General features: G+C 36.2%; 1 protein-coding gene across 1 annotated transcript in view; it reads left to right on the forward strand.

The window, feature by feature from the left end:
- Window positions 1-1,081: 1,081 nt before the first annotated feature.
- The window catches only part of SV2C (synaptic vesicle glycoprotein 2C), an 85,403-nt gene continuing 62,940 nt past the window's right edge, over window positions 1,082-23,544 (forward strand). The window contains exons 1-2 of the mRNA XM_057363826.1: window positions 1,082-1,682; window positions 22,303-22,483. Of these exons, the coding sequence (XP_057219809.1) occupies window positions 1,106-1,682; window positions 22,303-22,483 (758 nt within the window). The 5' untranslated portion in view covers window positions 1,082-1,105. The remainder of the gene's footprint in view (window positions 1,683-22,302; window positions 22,484-23,544) is intronic.

Below are 23,544 nucleotides of genomic sequence, written 5' to 3' on the forward strand. Positions count from 1 at the left end.
TCTGTGTGCTTTGCATGCTGGTGCCATTTCTTGCTCCTGCCCCCAGTGATAGTGCAGATGTGTAGTGAGCAAATTGCCTTGCAGATATGCCTGAAAACTGCATGGAGAAGAAGGTAATGGTTAGTCTTAGCCAAATAAGCAAACTCTCTTGACCCATTGTGTCTGCATTCGTGATTTTGATATTGCAGAAGATGGAAATACACAGCAGGGAAGCAGGGTGGAGGGCTGGAACAAAACATCTTGGTGCTTTCACGCTGCTTGATTAGCAGGAACTCGTGCTGGACTAACCCACTCTGAGATGCATTAGCTGGTGATACACAGCTGCTCTACTCTATTCCTACTGTCAGTATGGGATTGGGAAGAAAGGAATGTGTCTGTCCATGACTTACGTGTTGGGAATCTCCAAACTGTGAAAGGAACACCACTTCCACCCACACAGATCCCTGCACTGAATTTTTTAGGGTGGGATTTCGTATTGCTAAGACTCAGTGTGAATGCATTGTGAATGCATTGGCCAAAATCACTCACCTTTGAGACACAGATTGGAGGAATATTAACTTCCTACAGGATTTGTGTTAAGTAGAGAGATATCTTATGGTAACTCATTGAGATAAAAGCTAGCATTTGTAGCCCTTTCTTACAAAGCAGGGAGTTCAAATGGGGAAGAACACTGCAGACAGAGTCAATATGATGTATGGTGCATGGAATTGTTTGGTTTCTTTCAGAATAAAACCTGGTATCCAAGTCTAGAGAGTAAAAGATTGAATTCTGAAAATCAGGAGAGTTATTAAATTTATCTTCAGCATATTTTCCTTGTAAACTGTGATATTTGYATCTCTGAAGAAATTACAAGTTTTTGTATCCAAAGCCCTGTATTCTGGCGTCCAGTGCTTAGAGAAAAATTGGGATGGTTCTGTATCAGTGTGAAGAAGCATCTCAAAAGTAGTGAAGTATAAACTTCTTTTCTCTTGTATTTTGCAGGTTGAATATTACAGTTTCACTCCTACCTGGGCTTTTTCCACTGATATCCAATACACAGTAAACATTCCAAATAGTATTTGGCAGGTGCGTCTGCAGCTTAACAGCAATCCTTCTTTGATACAGGATGGAGGACACATACAAAGATAGGACTTCACTAGTGAAAGGGGCCAAAGACATTGCTAAAGAGGTGAAGAGGCAAGCAGTGAAAAAAGTGAACAAAGCTGTCGACAAAGCCCAGGATGGCTACACACAGAGGTCCTACAATCGATTCCAGGATGAGGAAGATGATGATGATTACTATGGCTCAGCAGGAAATTATGGTGCAGAAGCTAATGATGATGAAGGATCAAGTGAAGCAACTGAAGGACATGATGAAGATGATGAAATTTATGAAGGGGAGTATCAGGGAATCCCCAACATGGGGCAGGGTAAGGAAGACATGGCCTTAGGTCAGTCTATGCGTGATGAATACAAGGATCGTCATGAACTGGAAACAGAGAGAAAAGCTGATGAAGAAGAGCTAGCACAGCAATATGAATTGATAATACAAGAGTGTGGCCATGGTCGTTTCCAGTGGGCCCTCTTCTTTGTGTTGGGAATGGCCCTAATGGCTGATGGAGTTGAAGTTTTTGTGGTTGGATTTGTGTTGCCCAGCGCTGAAACAGATATGTGTATACCCAATTCTGGATCAGGGTGGCTTGGTAAGTAAAACCTTCATTCTATCTTTTTGCTATTAGAAGAGTTGCTTATAGTAAGCCTAAATATGTATTTGTCAACACAGAAGCTTATATAAAAATATTTGTATGGAATAAATAAGAAGTCCAAAAATTGTATTAATATTAACATTAATTGAGATTAATTAATTAATAATCTTAATTAAAATTGTAATTTTATTTTTTATTATTTTCTTATTCAGTCAGTAAATCAATTGCTGAAGAGAAAAACTGCACAGTAAAATTTAAGAGGAGAGGGACAAATTTTGTTTTAATGTGCAAGAGTAGATGTCCAGATGAACTAATCAGAAAAAAAAAAAAAAAAAAAGCAAAAGTACAAGACCAGCCCACAGATGGAGAACTGGATTCCTGCTGAAATTATACAGGTGTAATAAAGAGCAGATGATACAATTGTCTGGCAACATTTTCACACTGCATTTGAACCTTCCCAGTGGTGAGGTGAAACTCATTCTGCAAAATGCAAAAAATTCCAGTGAAAATGCTGTATAGTATGTATATCCTTTCCCTCYTTTTGTCCTTGGTCCTTTTATACCAATGACCATTCTCTGACAAAGAGAACAACATTTACTTAGGGTCGGGTAGGCAAAAGAAYGAACAAGAGCCTTGAGTGTGCTTTTTGTGTCCGTTCTGTTGTTGGGGATGGGCTGTGTGTCATCCCCTTGCCCGTTCCCTCCTGTGGTGTGGGTAACAGGCAGGCTGAGCCAGCCTTGTGTGGCTTGTGAGAGCAGCAGCGCTGCAGGCAGCTCTGTGCTTCTGTTCCCTGGGCACAGCAGGTAAAACAAGGCTAGCATGGTGCAGGGCTGTGTGGAAAAGGTGTAGAAATGATTCCCCAAGGAAGAGGGGAGGTAGGAGCTTGGACAATCAGGACAGAGCAGGAAATGGAATGTGTTTGTATAAATAAGTAACTTGGGCCTGTAGACTAGTACAGAAAGGGAAGATTTCTTCTAAGATATTTATTTAGAAGCCTTTGTTTTCTAGCAGAAGTGTTGCTTGTACCCTGTATCTTTGCAGCACATGGTTCTGTTGCAACAGACCTCATTTTAGCTTTGCTCATTTTCCTGACATATTGGTACCAGCTCTGTGGGTTTGGCTCGGTGGGTTTCCAGTGGACTGTATGGTCTCCCTCTGTTAAGCTTCCCTCCAGGTGGCAGGACCATGAGTGGAAGCAGGAGAGAAGTTCTTCAATGACTGGATCTTTTGAGTCATTCTTTGCCATTTGATTGTTTGTYGTTAGAACCATTCTGCTTATATCTACAGTGCACTGATTAAACTTACAATGGAGAGAAATAAATTATTGAAACGTTTATGGTTAAAGAGGCTGAAYGCAAATAATCTGTTTTGTGCTGTTTGTTTATGCAAAATGCCAACATCGTATGTGTCATGCTGGGACGTGTGAGCTTTCAGGCCTAGTTCTTAAAGAGAAATGAGAAACAAAACCAATGCAAAACTGTATCACTAGTAAATATCAAGGTGTCAGTGCACAATAACATACCATGCACCTTAGAAAAGCAGTGAATGCCCAGCTTGATTTTTTTAACATGATTTTGTTATCCAGTCCTTGGCAGTTGAGGACATCTTTGAAATCTACCCCTTAATTTTTATGCTGATGGAACAAAAAWTATTTATTTCAACCCCATTTTTTAATTACTAATAAACATGTTTGTTTTCTGCATGCACCCTTCTCCACAAATGGAAGAGTCATAGCTGTTTTTGTTCTCCAGGACTATAAAATGTAAGGGTAACACCAGATCTCTCTCCAATTAGTTTATATTGCAGTGTATTTTCTACAAAGAGTATTCTATTTAAAAAAACTGCATTGAGCATTATGGAGGTGTCTGGAATTGGGAACGGGGAGTTTTGTCCCCAACAATGATTAGAGCCACAAGGATTCACATCCATCTCTTGGGGTCTAATCCATACCAAGGAAGCTGAGGATTTCCCTGTCACTGGAGTTCTTATGACGCTGTTTTGAGATATACTGGAATGACTCCATAAACATTAGACTAAAATTCAGTACAGAAGGTGTCAAATACCTCATAGTTACAAGTAAGAGTATGTGTATATGTGTATGTATGTGTATAAATTATACATGATGACAAAATTAAGGTTAACAGTTCTGGAAAGCTCRGCTGGGCAAGTAATGTATTCTCACGCCTAAAATATAGAAATTGGGATGTATMTTCTTTTTGTAATAATATAATGCTAGCCTCTGTGTTGTGGTATTAACAAATAATTACGTGCTAAAAAATTAACATACAAAAGTGGGAAGGAACAGAGATAAGCAATTTCTTTCCCAGTGTGTATTGAAGGCATTGCAACATGTGATGGTTTTATCAATAGTTTCAAAAAAAAAAAAAAAAAAAGAAATCTTTCTCATTGTTACTGGAAATATATCAGAAGCTGCAAGTCATCAGTACACCACTGTGCATATTGCTTATAGACAGAACAGACATACTTCTTGCAGACAGCATAACCTTAATTCCAGTGATACAAAATACACATTGTGAATGCTTAGTGAAAACATTTTTATATTGTCATAACTGGGCTCTCACAGCCATGCATTTCAATTATTTTGTGTTTGTGATTTCCCTTCATAATTATGTCCTMACTGGGGTCTTCCAGACAGGCATAATATTTTTTTTTATGATTAAAATTCCATAATCCAGCAAGTCCTATTGTTGTTAGGATATTGAGGTCATAAGACTAATGCTAAGGGTTGAAATATAAAATTAGTAGACATACACAATATTTATATTTCAAGCAATTTTCTAAACTGTTAAGATACACACCAAGAACATGCTAATTTGTCTTTGAAAAAGCATTCATTGATTTGTTTGTAAAAACTGAGTTCTCATGCCATGACCGTTTACTAGGGAACATGAGCTAATTAAAMACATGTGACTATGTTCATTGCTCCCTGTTGCATTTTTTATTTTTTCTCAATTTACTTTCACAAGGACAATTTCCTAAAATTCTGTTCAATTTCTCAATTTCCTAAAATTCTGCCATATTGACCCTTGCATGAGCTTGAGATCACTGTTGATTAATCATCAGTTGCATTTCAGAGCCCATGAAATCACACAGTGAGTGTGCTGATGTCATGAATTAGTTTTAAATAGTCTTTTTAATGAAATAATAAACAATCTTTTTTTCCTCTCAAGTATGAGGTTTTATTTTTAAAAGGGAATCTGACTAACTTAAATTCCCCAAAGTTATGGTGACATGTCATTAAGCATGAGAGAAAGGTGTCCCTGCTGTGTATATAACTTGGCTGTATTTGCCAACTCTTGCATGTGAGTGGATTCACTCTGACCTTTTGGGTTCTGGCACAGATATGGCAAGACTGTACCTTCATGAAACAGGCTTAAAATATTGTTTTAACTCTTTTCCTTCTTGCACCTTATCTTTTTGATTTTTTCAGGCAGAAACAGGGCTCTAATTTGGATATACTTTTCTACCTAACTTTTTCTCTGTCCTTGCATTCAGATTGGTCTTTTCATTCAGATTGTTCTTAGTTTTATTGTTTTTTCTTGTTCTGTAGAATTTATATTATGACCTTTTCTTTCCTCAGCATCTCTGTATCTGAAATACTGAAATGTTGTTTTTCCTAAGCTAGGCAAAGCCAGCCTTTCCCAGCTCTGTCTGTTCAGGGCACTGTGCCACTTCTGACCATCCTGTCAGTGGTTATGCCGTGAAACTTGAAGTGTTCATCCTTGTGTAGTACCCTKGGCAGCTGCACTGCTGTCACCATTCCATTGTTAGCAGCACCTATAGGCTGCCTCCTGCTTTCTGGTCCATGAGGCCACTCCTCACAGTATCAGTTGGCACAATTTTCAGAGAGATACCTCCCCCTTTTTTATTATGTATTTTACCATGGAATGATAGAATAATTTGAGTTGGAAGGGACCTTCTACAAGTCATGTAGTCTAATGTCCCTGCAATGAACATGGATATTTTCAACTAGATCAGGTTGCTCAGAGGCCTATCCACCTCAATACTAGAAAAAATCATCTGAACAGCTCAGGATTTTCAATATTCAGTGATTTTCCTTCAAGCATTTTTTTTCTTTGCATCTGTACCAACAAAAGCTGACAACTGATTAGCCACTCTTATTCACTGGTTGTCATCCTTTAGAGAGGCCAATTGCTCCTCAATGATTTCTAATAGTCTCCTTGATCTGTTTTGAATCCCTGTGTGATCCTCTGTGTGAAGTTTAGCTGAATAATCTCTTGAGGGTGAACAATCTTCTACTCCATTATGTCTTACATTGTGTTAACCATTGTGTGTTAGTCAAGACTTTGTTACAGGTTCATAGACTGTACAGTAATAAACCTACAAATAATTTTAATATGTAAAAGACATCCTTAGMTGATGAGTCAGTCATACAGATGGTTTCTTGCATCTAAAAAACCACAAGTATTGTGGTAAATCACTGGACTGATAAGGCAGGTATTGCGAATATGAAYAGCAATAAATAGCTTACCTTGGAAGTTAAATTACTTTCTGAAACCCCACATTTAGTGTCAAAAAAYATCTTTATGTAAGGTTTTTTTGTTACTCTCTGAATTTAATAATTAGATTTTGTGTAATATTTTTAGAAAGAAAAAGGTCATAGACATAACTACGTCTTTTGGGCAGAAGTAGTTCCGTCTGGGAAAACAGCCTACCAATTCTGCATTGATTACCAATTTGCATGTTAGCTGTTTTAACACAGTGCCTCCCACGTCTACTTGGTTTTAAAACCTACCAAACATAACCAGTATAATTCTAATCCACACAGTCCTTTCTCTTTACATGAGAAGAAGTGCTYTCCAGGGGTTTGGTAGTTGATGCAATGCACTTATAAGCTCTGCTAGGAATACTGAACCATCACTGTATTTTTCCCCTTCTTAGTTTAAAGAAGTACTGKCTTCCCAGGTCCTTGCTACTTAATTTGATTCTGCTTCTTCAATGATAATTTTCAACGACTTTATATTCAACAAATACCTTCCTTGAAACTTATTAATGACAAACACAAGTCCTTCACTTGGGACAGAATAACCCAAATCACCAGYACACACTAGGCACTCCAATGTTGGATAGCAAATAGCCCTGCAGAAAGATCTGTGGTTTTTAGCARAAAGCAAGTTGATTTAAGGCAGCAGTGTCATGCAACTGCATTGGCAAGGGTGACCAGTAAGCAGAGGAGATTGGTTATTTTCCATTCTCAGCACAGGGAGCCCACATGTTGGATTCTCTGTCCTGCTGTGGAGCTACCTGAAAATRAAAGATTAATAAATTCAGGCAAATTTAGCAGGGGACCAGTAATGTGACAAGAAGAATAGAATACACAGCATATAAAAAGAAGCGAAAGGAGCTGGTCTTGTTTAGCTTGGAGGAAGGGGGTCTAAGAGGTGAATCTCTGTACAATTTGACAAAGAAATTGAAAGAAGCTACAGAGAAGGTGGATTAAAATTTTTATCAGAGGAGCGCAAATGATCAGAAGTTGCAATCAGGGATTGCAACTTGTCTGGCASAATGAAGAAAGTTCAGAGTGCTTGCTGTTTCAAAAACAGACTAGTGTCTAAATTAATTTAGGCAAGATCATATAACTTGAATTATTTGTTATCCTTCTGAGATCTGGCAGAATTCTAGAAGTGTGTGACAAAATGTTGGTAAATAAAGGATTGCAGGACCTGAATTTGACAAGACAATTTTTTWAATATTCTTGCATCTACATGCCTGATGGGATTATTTAGTGGTTAAGAGGTTTGACTTTTAATAGACTYTTACAAAACTGTCCTTAACACCACAGTGAGTAAAATGCCTTCTGTTGCAATAAATAGTTATCTGTGTATAATACTATTTGTTGTCTTTATTGTTAATATTAGAGATATTGGTCATCAGAGATGGATGAGATTTATTGCATATTCCTGTATAAAATACAGTGGGAGAAGGTGAGTGTCTTCTGGTTARATGCCTGTTATTAACATGGTACTGCATTTGCTGTGACTTAATACACCMCAAGTGACATAAAATACAGGAAACCCAGGCTTGTCACTCTATCTTTTACTATTATGTTGAGCTTGTAGATATACTCTTGCACACTTGAAAATTACAGGGGAAAATACTTTTTTTTATGGAAAGTCTGTGGAAAGGATTGTTTTAAAATTATTTTAGACTTCAGGGACAGGGAAAGAGATTCATATCTGCTTTTTTTAATGTGGACACCTGGTGAATATACATATTTTATTCAAGAAAGCACAGATACTCAAAAAAGAGGTACTTATATATGGATCTGATATATATACCCACAAGAAAAGCATCTCGATAAAGAATACTTACTGGAGCTATATCAGACCATTGCTTGCGAGGAATCTCATYGAAATTACAGTGAGAGTCCATTGCACTTATAGTTAATAGTAGTAATAAATCTTTAGCAGCAATAGAAATATTTAGAAATAGAGCTATAGTCATTGAAATGTGTTTTAATGTGTTCCAGAGCAAGGTGAAAATTGGTCTGTAGGATTAATGTCTTACTCTTTCTGAAGGAGATGCTAGAAATACAAATGYCATCATGCATGCTGTTCACCTTTGGTACAGTTCAGTTGCCTTGCAATGACATTATTAAAGTCCTCCTACTGCAGTGCTTTTAACTCTCGCCTTCCAAACATAGTTATTTGAGGGAGAAAAATTAAGAGACATATCCTTATAATTTCTAAGCTGTTACAATATATGGGCCCATGAAAATGATGGTTGTWTCTGGTTTTCTTTTCTGAGGGGAAAACAGGGACACTAAAAGAGAATATGCAACACGATTTTGTCTGTTATGAACTACAAGAACCTGTATCAAATGGAACATCATGGACCTGTCACAAGACAGGAACTGGGAGCAAGATTTGAACCATTAATGAAATACAGAGTACTCAGTCCTCTGTGCTGATGCAGGCTCCCACTGTAAGCCCTATATAAGACGGGTCATAACTGCCCTTATTTTCTGAGTATGATGTTGTTCCCAAACTACAGAATCATAGAATCACAGCATCACAGAGTCATACTACCACAGAATCACAGAACAGACTAGGCTGGGGAAACACCTTTGAGGTCATTGAGTCCAACCTGTGACCTGATATTACCATATCAGTTTAACCATGACACTGAGTGCCTCATCAAGTCTTCTTTTAAATACCTCCAGGTCTAGTGACTTAACCATTTCTGTGGGCAGCCTGTTCCAATACTGAACCRCTCCTTGTGTGAATTTTTTTTTYCSCAATATCTAGCCTAAGCTTCCCCTGGTGCAGCTAGAGTCTCTGTCCTCTCCTCCTGTCACTGGTCACCTGTGAGAAGAGASCAACCCCCATMTGGCTACAAYCACCTTATTGAAGTCAGTGTTAAGAGGGTGAACAGACCCACTTCAAATGATTTTCCTTTTTCAGGTTCTTTCTGCATGCAGCTTAAGTGAAAGGACACATAAGAGTCATTAAGACCAACCCATCATACTGCTCAGGACACCCCCAAAAACGAACCTGAGAGCATTGGCCAAACACCTCTTGAGCTCTGTCTGGCTTGGTGCTGTGACCGCTTCTCTGGGGAGCGTGCCTAGCCACTCTCTGGYAGGGGAATGTTTTCCGRATATCCAACCTAAATGTCCCCTGGCACAGCTTCATGCCATTTCCTCAGGTCCTGTCACTTGTCACCRGAGAGGAGATCAGTGCCTGCTCCTCTGCTTTCCATTGTGAAGAAGCTGTAGACTGTCATGAGGTCTCTCCTCAGACTCCTTCAGCCTGAACAGACCAAGTGATCTCAGCCTTTTCTCATACAGCTTCTCTTCAAGGCCCTTTACCATCTTCRTTGCCCTATTTTGGACACTTTCTAATAGTTTAATATCTTTTTTTTTTTTATTGTGGCATCCAAAGCTGCCCCCAGCACTGAGATGAGGCTGCCCCAGTGCAAAGTAGGGCAGGACAATCCCCTCCCTTGCCCGGCTGGTGATGCTGTGCCTGATGCCCCCAGGACACGGGTGGCCCTCCTGGCTGCCRGGGCACTGCTGGCTCATGTTCAACTTCCATATCCCTTTCCAAGGGGCTACTCTCCAGCCTCTTGTACCATTTATTTGCACAGAAAATTGAAGTTAAATAATTATTACTTATAGTTTTCTCCAAATCTCTGTCTCAGAGATTGATTTTATCTAAAGTAATCTAAAATCTTTGGGCTGTTTTTTTGCTCATGGTTATTTTCTGACTTTGTCTATCCCACCACAGATCAGCAATTTTACCATTTATGTYACACAAATTTATAGTTACAAAATTGGCCAAAAGAAGGAAATGCTTCCCAAAGGAAAAGCCTGAGGGCCATGTTGATTTCACACATTTAATTTGGCTGTTGTCTTCACTTTTTCCTCCCTCTCTCAACTGCCATGAGGCCCCTGGCTAACAATACATCAGTTCTTAGATCAATGTGTCAAATAGAGATTTTTAGCCAAACTGAACATTTAAAATATGATGGTGCACTCTCTTCCAAGCTTCTGTTTGGTTAATTCTGCAACAGAGTTTAGTTAGAATCTGAAAGATTTCACATTTTTTTGTGTAGCTTTGAGTTTTACATTCTATCAAATGCTGAGTTATGAAATGAAAGAGAGAATGTCAAGAAGAAGAAGTATTTTCACAAAGTGTTAATGACCTTCATTAAGACATGGAACAAACATGATTTAATGGCTTGGCATCACAGCTGAGTAAATATCTTCCTATGCATTTATTCCTTGAATTTAATCAATCAAGGATTTCAGAAGCTGTCAAAGTTTGATTTGTCTTTTTATCTTACACCATCAGTATTTTAAAGAAAGAAAATTCTATATTATTATAGAAACAGTTTCAACTAGGTTCTTATTCCAGACCTTTGGCTTGTTTAAGGGAGTGTCAGTGCTGAAAAGTGTGGAACACAAGCAATATTTTAATCTACTCTGGCTGCATTTTACTGCAGAAATAATTCTTTCCTGTTGATGGGTGCATCTATTCTCACTCTACACACTTGTCTCACTTGTTTGAAGTATCAGTTTACGATTGTTTCAAACATATGGAATATCACTACTTTCATAGATGATGCAGAATCAAAGTGGTGGGTATACAATTTTATACTATAAATACTTACATGAAGGAATAATACATCTAGTCACTGCTAGATCAGATACATGAATATGACATATGTAGGTTTTTTTTAATCTTCTCTTCATGCAAATACTTGTTTAGCAACAGCTATAATGGCAGTTAAAATCTGTCCAGGATACTGCATTTGCTGACATTTATWATGAGGTTTCTTTTTTCATTTATTCTTACACATTTTTCGATATTTTGTCAGCCGTATACAGAATGAGAAATCTTGATATAAGAGAACAATATAAATGTAAGGTTTTGTAGTTTCACATGCTTCTAACAGGTGATAGGAGTCTGGGAGCAGAATTATGGGTGACTTAATGAAGTTCTGACTATATTTATTTTTTTACTAGAGAATCTCAGATTTTGCACCCAGATAAACCCTACTTACCACACAGACTGCTAGATGGGTATTTCCATACTGCTAACTGGAAAATGTTGTTTCCTGATGCTACTAAAYCTATGACATGTTTACCCAGCATATACCACCAGTCTGCTCCAGTTAGAAGAAAAAAAGCCAAGAMGTTTTGATGACACACTATCGATGTAAAGATTTCTAGCTTTTCTTAAGAGGTAAACTTTACTCAAGATAAATATGTAATGGACAAAGTGTTTTCAAAGACTCAGAAACCTGTTTAACAGGCAGAAAGATGTTTTTTATATAACCTTGTGATGGGATTGTAGTAAGTTGGGAGAGTACTATAAAGCTGAAAAATTAAGAAAATGTTGTAAAGTGAAACTGGCTTTACATTCATAGTGTTACAAAGGTTGGTGTTCTGAATGATAGGGAAAGGTGGCCACCTGCAAATTTCTGCATGTCAGTCTATCTGGATTAAAATTATTTGCTTTATACTGGCTAGCAATGGAGAGTCTTAGATGAATTTGAGGGAGTATGGATGAATATAACCCATGTGATGTGTGATTCTATTGTGCTGTGTCTTCCTTTTGTCTGGCATTTTTCAGACCCGCTCATTTTCAGAGAACAAGTATTTTCCTAATCCACTAGAATTCAGGGCAATTTTCAAGGCTGGTTCTGAAGTTGCCACTAGCAAGTCTTGTTAAATGGCTATCATAAACTGATAGATGCAATCATCTAAACAATTTTCCATTTAGACATTATAACAGTTCCTCCTGGTACTATTGTAAATACATAATTAACAAGCCTGTTAACTTCACCAGCACCTGGCAGCACAAAGAAGATTATTCTGATCCATTATTCTTAATTTTGACATTGGATTATTTAATCTGTTTCATTGACTCCAAATTGGAAAGCAAAAAGAAGATAAGGGATGGAAGTGTCCCTTTTCACTCTCATGCAGCTGTGTGCTAGGTGAGGTAGATGAGATATCTTGTCAGCCACTTTGGGAAATGTGTGAGTTTCAGATCCACATTAATTTTGGTGACCTGTTTCTGAACAAGTTCAGCCTAATTCACTGTCTCTTTCTGAAAGCAAGAGGTTTGGTTAGCTTTTATGTTTTTACTTTAATTTTGTTTGGGGATTTTTTCTGGGTTTTTTTTTTTTTTTTAGTATAATTCCTCTTCCCCCACCCTTCCAGCTCATTGGAACAATAGTGGTAACACACATTGTATTGTATGGATGGAACAAAATAAAAAGAGGCTATTTTCTCCCATGTACAAAGAAAGAAGTTTACTTCTACGCTGGGATACAGTTACAGAGATTTAATGACTGATTAAAACACTGGAGGCATAACCAATTGCTAGCTTAAATATTGAACAGAAACCTCCAGTAAGGTTGTAGTTTTGTAAATTAGTTCTTAGTATCCCATGTTTTGATTTGCTGAGTTGGAAGCATCTGYTATAAATTTAGGTTTGTATACTTTGGGATTTTTATTTTAATTGAACACTAATTAAAAGTTAGTGATATTCATRGGCTGTGCTCTGTTTAGAGTCAGAAGCAAGACTAGTTGAATAAGAAATTAATATTCAGGCAATAAAACACGTGGCCAAAATGAACAGTTTTGATATGAAATGAGATGATTAATGTAGATGACTGCATGGGCAATTTAAAGCTTTAGTGAAATATATCTTTTGGCTTTGAAATTTAATTAATCCTAGCTCATTGCACAGCGCTATGCACTGTTCAAGCATATGCAGCATTTATAATCATTATGATTCTCAGGACTGCCATGGAAGTGCATTTCAAATTGCAAAGTCACAGCAATTTCTACCATGACAGGGTCAATTCAGAGATGGACAGAGTGCATTGAACTTAGCATCTAAATCTGAGAGCAGAAAAATCCAGAGGAACCTCCACAGTTGCAGTGGGATRAAAGAGGAATTAGAGAGGCTAGGATAGCATAACTAGGTGTGTTTTATCCAAAGCTTGTCTGTCAGGATTTTCTTGCTAGTGCCAGAGGGAATTGATGGATCAAAGGAAAAGATGATGTGAAAATAGTATGTTCACTAGGGAATCTGTCAACAGCTTCACATCATCACCTGGGATTACCTGAGTTTATGTTAATGTCTGTGCTCTACATGTTGCATCTTGGTACCCACCGTCTTGTTAAATATTGTTTACATGGGAAGAAAAATACCATGTATTGGTTGGTTTTTATAGTTCCACGTTGTTAAATTTGAACGCTGATTGATTATCTGTGTTGCAGGTAGCAAAGAAATAGTKCTTTAGCCTTTTTTTTTCTAGAATACATTGTTGAATTATCTAGCCAAATAATAGCTTATATTAGTAACAGTAATGTATGAAACATAATAGTAATAGTATGAAATAGYAGTGTGCTGCTGTTTGCTGAAATAATGACTGTCAGCATCCAGTTTATAAATTATTCTGATGAAAAAACAGAATAACTATGATCAATTTTTTTATTCTGATAAATCTGTTATGGAATAAAATAAAAATTATGCTAGCATCTGGTAGTAACTCTTTTTTAAAAGAGATAAGTTATTGACATTTTAACATTTTAAAAGTGGAAGTGATGATGACAATATACTGCTGCCTTATCTGAAAATGCAGCTGTGAAGAAAATTCCTCATCCTAGCAAGTAATCTATTACCTGTCACAATTTCTGCAGCAACTGATCTTCTTCTATTAATTTATTAATTTATTTCATTTGGATATGAAGGTAAGCAGAAACAGTATTTTTAATGACAGTGTTTCAATTAAAATAATATCTGAGTACACAAGAAATAATGTTATTGATGAAATAATATTCTGAAATGCAGTATTATTTCATTAGTAAAAAAAGGTATCAGCACACCTGCTGGTGTAAATTTTAGATAAGGTGAATGTCACTAGAACAGTTAGGAATTAAAAGCATACAGAAACKTAGAGCAGGAAAAGATGTTTTTCAAATGAATTTAAAATGTAAAGGCCTAGAGCTATATCACCTTGGTCTGCCCTAAATATGTAAAACAGAATAAGTCTCATTAGCCTAAGGAGAGGAAACATGGCAGCAAAATGTTGGGKTTTTTTCTGATGAAATTAAATTGAGGCTTACGCCACAAGCACTTCAGGTTGTAAATCTCACAACTGAGGTTCAGGAAACAAATCAAAATTAAGATAGACACATAAATATAATACAAGGATGCCAGAGGAAACACAAATCCCCCAACCATTAATAACTGAATAAAATTTGTGTGAATTATTGTTGTGGACCCATTGATTTCCATGTGGGCGCTATTGCTGTTATAGGACTAGAAAAGCTTTGATCAAACCTTTTTATCAATGAGTTTTAATCTTTGTGATTTCTCTCAGGGTGGATCCATATTGGACTGGATTCCTGACTCGTAAATACATGAAAATTTCTTTCCTGGGGAAAGAAGTGAGATTTGTATTCGTTTTTTGTTCGGTTTGTTTGGTTTTTTGTTTTTTTTTTTATTTCTGTTTGTTTGTTTTGTTTTTGGAAGGGATTGTCTGGGTTTCTTTTGTTTCTTTGTTTTTTGTTTTGGTTTTGTGTTTGTTTTGTTTACTTTATTTCATGGAGAGGATAAAACAGTTCTCACTTCTCCTTTCCTTCCAAGAAAAAAAGTTTCTTGGCTCATTTTTGCCCTTGGGAAGAGCACAGAAAGCTGATCAGTTTGGGTAGCCATGCCATCACATAATTTTTACTTAAGTCTCAATGTTAAATCGAGACAATCAAATTGTAGGTATTTGTCAGTCTAAAATTTTGGTGGCATMAAATGATGTTTTGTCAAGTTTTGTCTTGTATTACGTGCTTTCTGCTTTCTAAATATGCCAGAAGTCCTATCCCCTTAGTTTCAGGTTTTTTCCAACTATGCTGGAAGCTCTGTATTGGTTTCTAGATCTACTTCTCTTTTTGAGTTGTGTTGCCTAGAAAATGCAGAATTGATTCTTTTGAAAAGGAAAAAAAAATGGATTAAGCCCACAGTTCTGTGGGATTTTTAGTTTTCCATTTAATGTTTTGTACTTTTTCAGGCTCTATATCTGTTTTGTATTTGTGAGACTTCTCTTTAGAACTACAGCACTAGGCTACTTCACAACTTTTCTTTTACTAAATCAATCATCAAATTATGCCTGTCGTAATATYAAAAACCTGTGTTTATTGAATTGTTTATGCCACTGATGATGTTTTTTCTCACTATTGTAAAGATCTTAAAGAGGTTTGCATGAAGCACAGTTGGGTTACTTGCTCTTCTGTCTATGCTGATCAGCTGAGTATACTACTTTTGCTTGTCTTTGGTCTAAGTTGCATTTTCCCGATTTTCATGGCTGAGATTCAGTATTGCAGTTCATCAATATTGTTTGTGAATATGATAATTTTGTCTGAACACCAGAGAGAGTTAATTGGATTTTTATTTGTATGAATTTCTTGGTTGGTATTTGACCGAATGACATCAGATGTTTTGTAGGCATATTTGAAAATGGTGCTTGAGCTTGGTGGGGGTTTTTGTTTGTTTTGTTGTTTATTTGGATTTGTTGGTTTTTTTTCCTACTGTTGGAGCTACTTCTTGTATTGTTTTAAATTAATTGAAGTGAGCTATGATACGTATTTTTGGTAACTTTTAAATCAGAGCATTTCCCTGAGTTTTCTTATATAAATACAGAAATTCCAGAAATATAATTTCAGAAAAAATAAATACTTTTTAAAAAATGTTTTGGGTTGAAACAATATTTTTAGGTTTTTTTGCCTTCATAAAAACACTAATATTTCTGTATTGCTCAAAATATTTAAGAAGAGGAGATGAAGTTATCTCTTTTTTTCCTAGTGGTCTCAGTGGAATTTGACGTTTTCCTTTTTGTGAATTTATGTCTTTCTTTAGTTATTATGGAGATAAAGTTGTCCTTTTTTTACTGACTGTGAAGGATATCCAGAATACGTTGTGAATTAAGCAGTTAAAAAATATGCAAAACCAAAATGGTCTTCATGCAAAGGCTTGTCATTTTGGAATTATTACTATTAGAGAGCTAAGCACAGAGGTTACTCAGCTGCAAGTCACACTTGAAGGCCCAAGAATCACTGCAGCATGATAAGTGCTGTACAAACTTCTATATTGAGAATAGGGAGCTTCAGCATTCATTTAAAAATAGCTTTATACCTGTCATGCATTTAAACAGATAAGCCCTATTACCATGATTTCTAAAAATAATTCTAATAATGCAAGTGAAACTTGACTGTTTGTAGATGTGTAGTAAGCCAAAGAGCAAAAAGCTTCAAAACAAGTATGTAATTAAACAGCAGCACTAAAGAGTATGAAATTTCGTATTGAAGCCTGTCTGCAGTTGTCTTGAAAGGAAAGGCAGGAGGAGTGGATTAGTCTGAAAAGTAGTAATAGAAAAAGACCCTGATATGCTGTGGCATTTGGGGATTTGCATACATTGCATAAGTCATTTAACATCCAAAGTTAAGACACAAAATGATTACTGTGAGAAACAGCTAGCATTTAGATGAAGGAAACCCAAGGCATGAGAAGTCTTGAACTTGCAAAGACTMATGCAGAAGTTTAGTTTCAGTTAATATGGTGTCTGTCTCACATGTCTGATGGAAAACAGCTTTTTCAGATGGCTGAACAATTTGTGTTTAACTGCATAGATACACACATTAAAAATTTACCATTCTGTATTGTTTCACCACTGCAAAAACTGTTTACAGAAAAGAAGAAATAGCTATTACAGAGAAATATTAGTTTGTGGCAGTCTTTTACGTATGACTATTGTAGTCATGGTACATCTGAGGAGATGAATGGCATAATATTAAAAATAAGAAAAGATGATCCAATATGCTGAATACATAGAAGGTTTTAGACATCCAAAGAAATGAGCTGTAGAAAGTTTGAGTTCTTTTGTCAATTCTGGAGTTACTACAGCTTTCATATATTTGTTGTCTTAATGGGTGTTTGTCTTAATTACCTACCATTGCAAACAGTTGAATTAGAGGTTATGTTTGACAGGTACTGCATGGGTTGCTATTATTTTCCAAATCTTTCTTCATCAAAGAAACTATTAACTGGTCACAATTAAATACAGCTCAGAAATATACTATTTACCAGGGTTAAAACAAAGATATATATGGATATTCTTATTCTTACATTCATTATGCTACTTATAGGCATTGGAGTCCTTCACTTATGATTTGTTACATTCTAAGCAACAGCATATGGGAAAATCCTAGTACAAGTAAACAGAATGATGATTACATTACAATTCTTAAGAATTTTTTGCTTCTCATGGAACTGCTTCAGAACCACATCTATAATTGCTTTTTCCAACATATAAGTAGTATTTTAATCATATTTTAAAGCGTTTTTATAACGAGACCTCATTTTCTGTCTGTATGAAATGTATTCCTCATTCAGACAAATTACCTAAACAATGTAACAGGAGAAAAAGAACTTCCTGCTAGTTTTATAACTAATTTATAATATTTGTGTTAATGCAAAAAACTAATCAGTGTGTCCATAGYCTCTTGAGTTTCTTTGTTTCAAGGTCGTCAGATCATTCATTGCTGCATTTCTTCCTGATGAAATATACTTACAAAYTGATTTCTCAGAAGGTTTTGTTTAGATACCAGACTATGAATTACAACAGGTATCAGCAGATAATAAAGTTATGGCACCACAAGGAGTAAAATACTGCTTARCTGAACCTCAATGAGTGATTATGCATTTAGTGTTGTGCCATTGTTTAAGTTGTCCATAACTAGCATTTGGATGCTGAGGGAGTTCTTGGTCAGCTGCTTTGCAAGGCTAAGCTGTTTGTAGCAGTCTGAAAGGTGCTGTGTGCACATACATTTAAAAAATATCTAGCCACCTGGTAGCCCAAGTGTGTGCATAGTGTAAAATAATTCCAGACTCAGGCTGCCTTGTCTGAAGAGGATTCAAGCATGTATTATGTTTGTGCAATGGGAGAAAATCATTGAAGTATGTAAGATTTCTGCTGTGGAAAGAAAACACAAGTTTGTTAAAACTTGGCAAAAAGACAACAAAACATTTTATTAATTTTAGCTTTTTTTTTTTCTGCTGCCATTTCCCCCTTCTCAGGGCTTTTCCATCAATTGATAGAGTTTCAGATTATATGTTACCTTGTGGAGAAAATCCAAGACATATGATACAGATATTATTAAAAGTCTTTATATTTTAAAATAAATTCTAATATTTAAAAATATGGTCTAAGATGTGACTGGATGTCAAATCAGTGTGTTCCTTCTGCTCTGTTAGCTGATTTTTCTAGAGACATGAGTGCTGTACTTAAAAGGAAAAGAAAAGCAGGCAGTCTAGTGATCAGAAGTAGCTGCTCAAAAAGGGAGTATCAGYATCACATGCTAGATTGACATCTATKTACATRTGTACACCCACACAATTATTGTTTTGGTGACCAGTCTTTACAGGCAATGAGAAAAGGGAACAGGTCTGGCCAACAACAGGGTTTTAGTTTTTACATGTATGAATTTATGCAAAATGTAATGTGTGACTTATGAAAGGCATACAAAAATGCAGTTATCGACAAGAGATTAATGTTCTGGCCAGTGGCATGACATAATAAAAAAGAGCTACATGGGGTGGAAAGGAAATCCTTATTATTATTATTATTGATTATTAATGATTATTAATGATAATCTTAAAATTAATGATTAATAATAGTCTTAAGATCATTAATGATAATCTTATGATAATAAAAGGATCATTTGATCTCATTGGTTACTTGCATTTGTTGAGTGGYTGTTCAGCTGTTTTAGCTGTTCATAGTTAGAGCTCTTCTTTGCCRTTTTTCACTTTCATGACTTATTGTAAATATTGTTTCAGGGTAAAGTGATCTTAAGGAAAAATTTCGAAGTTGAGAGGAAGAAGACTTCCTTTATATCGTACAGGCAGGGTTTAAACTAAAGTTTATGGGGAGGGAAACCTCAATCTATCCCACTCCTAATATTTTGATGCCAACAAGAAATGCCCAGAATCTCAGAATCCAGGATATTTTGACAAGGAAAAAATTCTTCATAATGAAGGTAGTCAGGCACTGGAACAGATTGTACAAAGAAGCTGAGGATGTCCGATCCCTGGAAGCTTTCAAAGCTGGGAGGGATGAGGAYGAGCAATCTAGTGTAGTAAGGAGTGCCCCTTCCCAAGGGTACTTGGAARTAGACAGTCTTTAAGGTCCCTTCCAACCCTAATCATTCTATGATTCTATGATTCTTCTATTATTAAGAGAGACAGAAAGAAACAAGACATGAAAATGCACCGAGACATGCATTGTTGGCAGCTCCAGTAGGCTCAGGATGGAAGGGCTACACATCTTTGGTCAAGGACAGGGATTGTTGAAAGACTGCAAGGCAATTAGGAAAAAATTCAAAGTTAATATAATGGGAAAGAATAAGACGATGCGGCAGTTCAGAGAGCAGCTTATTTATAGTAGTTTATTGACAGGATGAGAATATTATTTTTAGCAGCATCTTTTGAGTGCTCTTTAGGAGAATTGCATCAGTGTAAGAGTCCAAAAAACAGTACAATGACCAAAGGATTTGTCATCTAAAAGAAAGGTTAATGTTTTTGAACTCTCAAGAAACGTTTTTCGTTCATCATTCAAAGTGTTTTGGTATTTTTGTGCATCACAAGGAAAGTAAATGTGTGAAATGAGGATTTTTGCACAATATATTTTAAAGTTATCTATATAAAGAAATAAAAGGCTATTTAACCTGCCGTCTCTATTTCTTATATTAGAGTGTTGACTGGGAAACCCCAGTAATACTTCTACAAGAAAGAATGTAATGAATTTGACTATAAGAATGAAAATTAGCCATTTTCTTTGCCTTTTTGAAATCTGTTGGCTGGCAATGAAGGCATTCAACWATCTTTCTTACATTCTTTCCACTGCCATTGACAACCAGATCTGCTGGATGAAGTTTCCAAACTGCTTATGAGCAGGTGGTTCACCTGCAGCATGGTACGATAACCTTGACACAGGAGAGATCTTAAAGCAGTTGAATGAATATGCTAAGTCACTCGCCAGTCTTCATCTCTTTAGGACCAGAAAATACATGTGCTGTATGAATTCACAGGAAAATCCCAACTAGTGGAATAAAATTTCTCATCAGAATGAAAAAGATATCCAATAAATGTCTGTTCCTAAACACCTCTAAAATAATATTGTTGTGTCTGTATACTTCCTGGGCTAAGGAAAGTAAATAAAGATATCTTAGTAATTCTGMAAATTCTGGATTTACCCACATTCTCATCAGTATTCTTTGATKAAAGTCGAAGAACCCAGCAACATCTAGAAAATTTTAATTCACAGAATTTACTTTTAGGAGACACTTAACTGTTCCTGTGGAGTTTGTTGCTTTTGCAATTCTCCTGTGATGAGCGGCAGTGGATCTGTTATCTTCTCCTGAGATAACAGGGCTCTGAGAAATCTTGTCTAGTAGGAGATGTCCCCACCCATGGCAGAGGGATTGGAACTAGATGGTCTTTAATGTCCCATTCAACCCAAACCACTCTGACTATGATTCCATAATGTTGTTAATTAACTATATATTAAACACAATGTGTACACTATTTAAAAAAAAACCAAAAAAAACCAAAAAAACCCCCCCTATTTTAAATTATGTCTCCTAAGAAAACAGCAGGGGGAACTACTAGTACAGAACATGAGAAGGAACAGGGACAATTTAGGGTGCATTRGACCCTGCAATTGTTACACTAGACCACTTTGGATGCTATCATCTGTAATTCCAAGCACAGAAATACTGACGAGTAAACTCTACACTGATATGCATTTAACCAAGCCCAGGCATTTAAATTATTTTTTTTCAGCTTCTTTTTCCATCCAAATGCCTTTTGCAGGGCAGAGGTGATTCTTTCAGAGRCCAGAATTTCACAGCAATTAGAGTCCAGCAGACACACTGAAGAATTTGTCCATTCTTGGGACTAATAAAAAAGAGAGAAAAAAAAAAAGGTTTTCCAGTATTTCAACTGCTTCCACACCTTTGTAATTGTAATTAAATCCTGATCTGAAGAAGATGTAGAAGATGGTAGCAATATGCTGGATAGATAAAACCTAACTTGGGAAGTTCAACAAAAAATTAGATAGAAAACTAATTCCATGTATCAAACAAAATACAAATTTGATGGTTMTGTCCAAAACTTGGGAATTACTTTTTTCCTTCTGACAGTGTGCTCAAAGTGTTGTACRTCTTTGTCAAATACTCCACAGGGAATTTGGAAAGGAAATTAGGTACAATATGCTAAGATGTGAACAGTTAAAAATTTCAACTTATCTTTTTCTGAGAAAGTGCATGTGGAAAACCCAATTTATGTTAATAAAAAAAATTAAGCCAAATATTATTTTTTCCTATGAAATTATATGTAGCTAAACGTAATGTATCTGTTTAAATTGGGGGGGGAGGGGGGCAACAGCAAAAAACCCAAAACCAACAGGTCAAAAACATTACAGTGCTTTTGCTTTTAAAGGACATTACCTACTGAAGTAGAAGGGAGAAAAAAATACCAAGTTTGATATCTAGATCTCAGGTGGAAAGCGTTTGTTTTATAATCACCTTTCTTCAGATTTAACACATATTACTCCCAGTGCTACCAGTGTTTAATCCTGTTTATATTTTAGAGATGTTCATTCAAATTGTTATCTGTAGGGGCAGTTATAACTTTTTGCAATATTTTACATGAATGTGTTTTATTACTGAGGAAATAGCGGCATTTTTTGTCTCCTATTTAGACTTCTTTGCCCATATGTTTATTGTTTTAGCTAGAGGCACCTTGTTTAATATTTATATTGTGCTTCAGTTTAATATTTATATTAAGTGTGTCTGGCAACAGATGACAAAGACACAGTAGGAAATCTGCTCTCTAGATACATTTGCAAAGCTCTGCATATAATTTCTCTTCAGCGAGAAAGGATAAAATCATCTGTATACTATTAATCTTGTAAACATATAAGATTAATTTGTTTTGGTCAATTATGGTCAATTATGTAGCTCACAAAACATCTTTTTTGTATTTTTTTTTTTGTATTACAGGTAGCATAGTGTACCTTGGAATGATGGTGGGGGCATTCTTCTGGGGAGGCTTGGCAGACAAGGTGGGAAGGAGACAATCACTCCTGATATGCATGTCTGTCAATGGATTCTTTGCCTTCCTTTCATCGTTTGTCCAGGGCTATGGTTTCTTCCTCTTCTGTCGCTTGTTTTCTGGATTTGGGTAAGCAGCTTTGGTTTTGTTCACTCCAGAACTCCATGTGTTAATAAAATTTTCCTGTTGGCAAAAGCACATTATTTAATGTARAAATACAGTTTGTGTCTGGGGTGAGAGAATTAAGCAAGGCAGCTTACTTAGGTACTACACTCCTAAATAACAACCTGAGGGGGAGAAATAATGATTTTAGGGGAAAGACACAGACTGAAAATTGAGTTTGTTCTTATGTTGCAAAGGATTTGTTTTGTGAACTTGATCAACTTGCTTAATTCTTTTATGCCTCAGCTTCTTTATGTATGTATCTCGTTCAGGCAGCAAAATAACATTCTCCTCACGGGTGTACGCTAAGATTTTAGTAATATTTGTAGTTTTTAATGTCTTTGTGTGTACCCTATCATTTATAGTAACATTGCATCAAGATAGTCAAATTCAAAACAGGGTCTTAGACTGTGCCAAATATTATTTTTGTCTCTGAAAGAATGCTGTTTATGGACCTGCGTTTTCTTTACTTTTCATTTATATAACTTCTCAGTTGTTGGAAAAGTTTAAGATGTTACTAATGGTTGATTAARTTTATAATTTTAAACTTTTATGAGCAGAGATTGAGATATAGAAGTAAATTTCTACAAGAAAGCTTCTACCTTTACTACACCCTTGGATAAACAAGAGCTCTGTTCTGCAGTGGCTTAAGTTTAGCACCTCTGGTCATTGCTTTGTTCAGATGTGGACTTCTGACAGTTCCAATTCAGACCACTATCAGTCTTTAGTATGCTGAACAGACAGGAGCTGGTAAGAGCACAGCAGCTATGTTGTAAAGTCATGTGCATGACTCTATCGCTTGTACGGTTTTTTGGCTTTATGTTACATAGCCATGGTTCAGCAATGCTATTGTGTGATGTTTATGTTTTCAGAAATCCTTTGAACTGGTCTGAAGTTGGCTAGGGCTAGACACTAATACCAGAAAGAAATTACCATAGCACGCAGTAGTTTTAAACTGATTTAGGAAGGGGAATGGTAGGGCAAGAAGAGAGAGAAAAATGCAAGGAGTCCTCTAGCTAGAAGAATCT

This window comes from Malurus melanocephalus, unplaced genomic scaffold, assembly GCF_030028575.1.
Source record: "Malurus melanocephalus ecotype Western Australia unplaced genomic scaffold, MMel_1.1 scaffold_31, whole genome shotgun sequence".
In the NCBI taxonomy this organism is placed as follows: Eukaryota; Metazoa; Chordata; class Aves; order Passeriformes; family Maluridae; genus Malurus; species Malurus melanocephalus.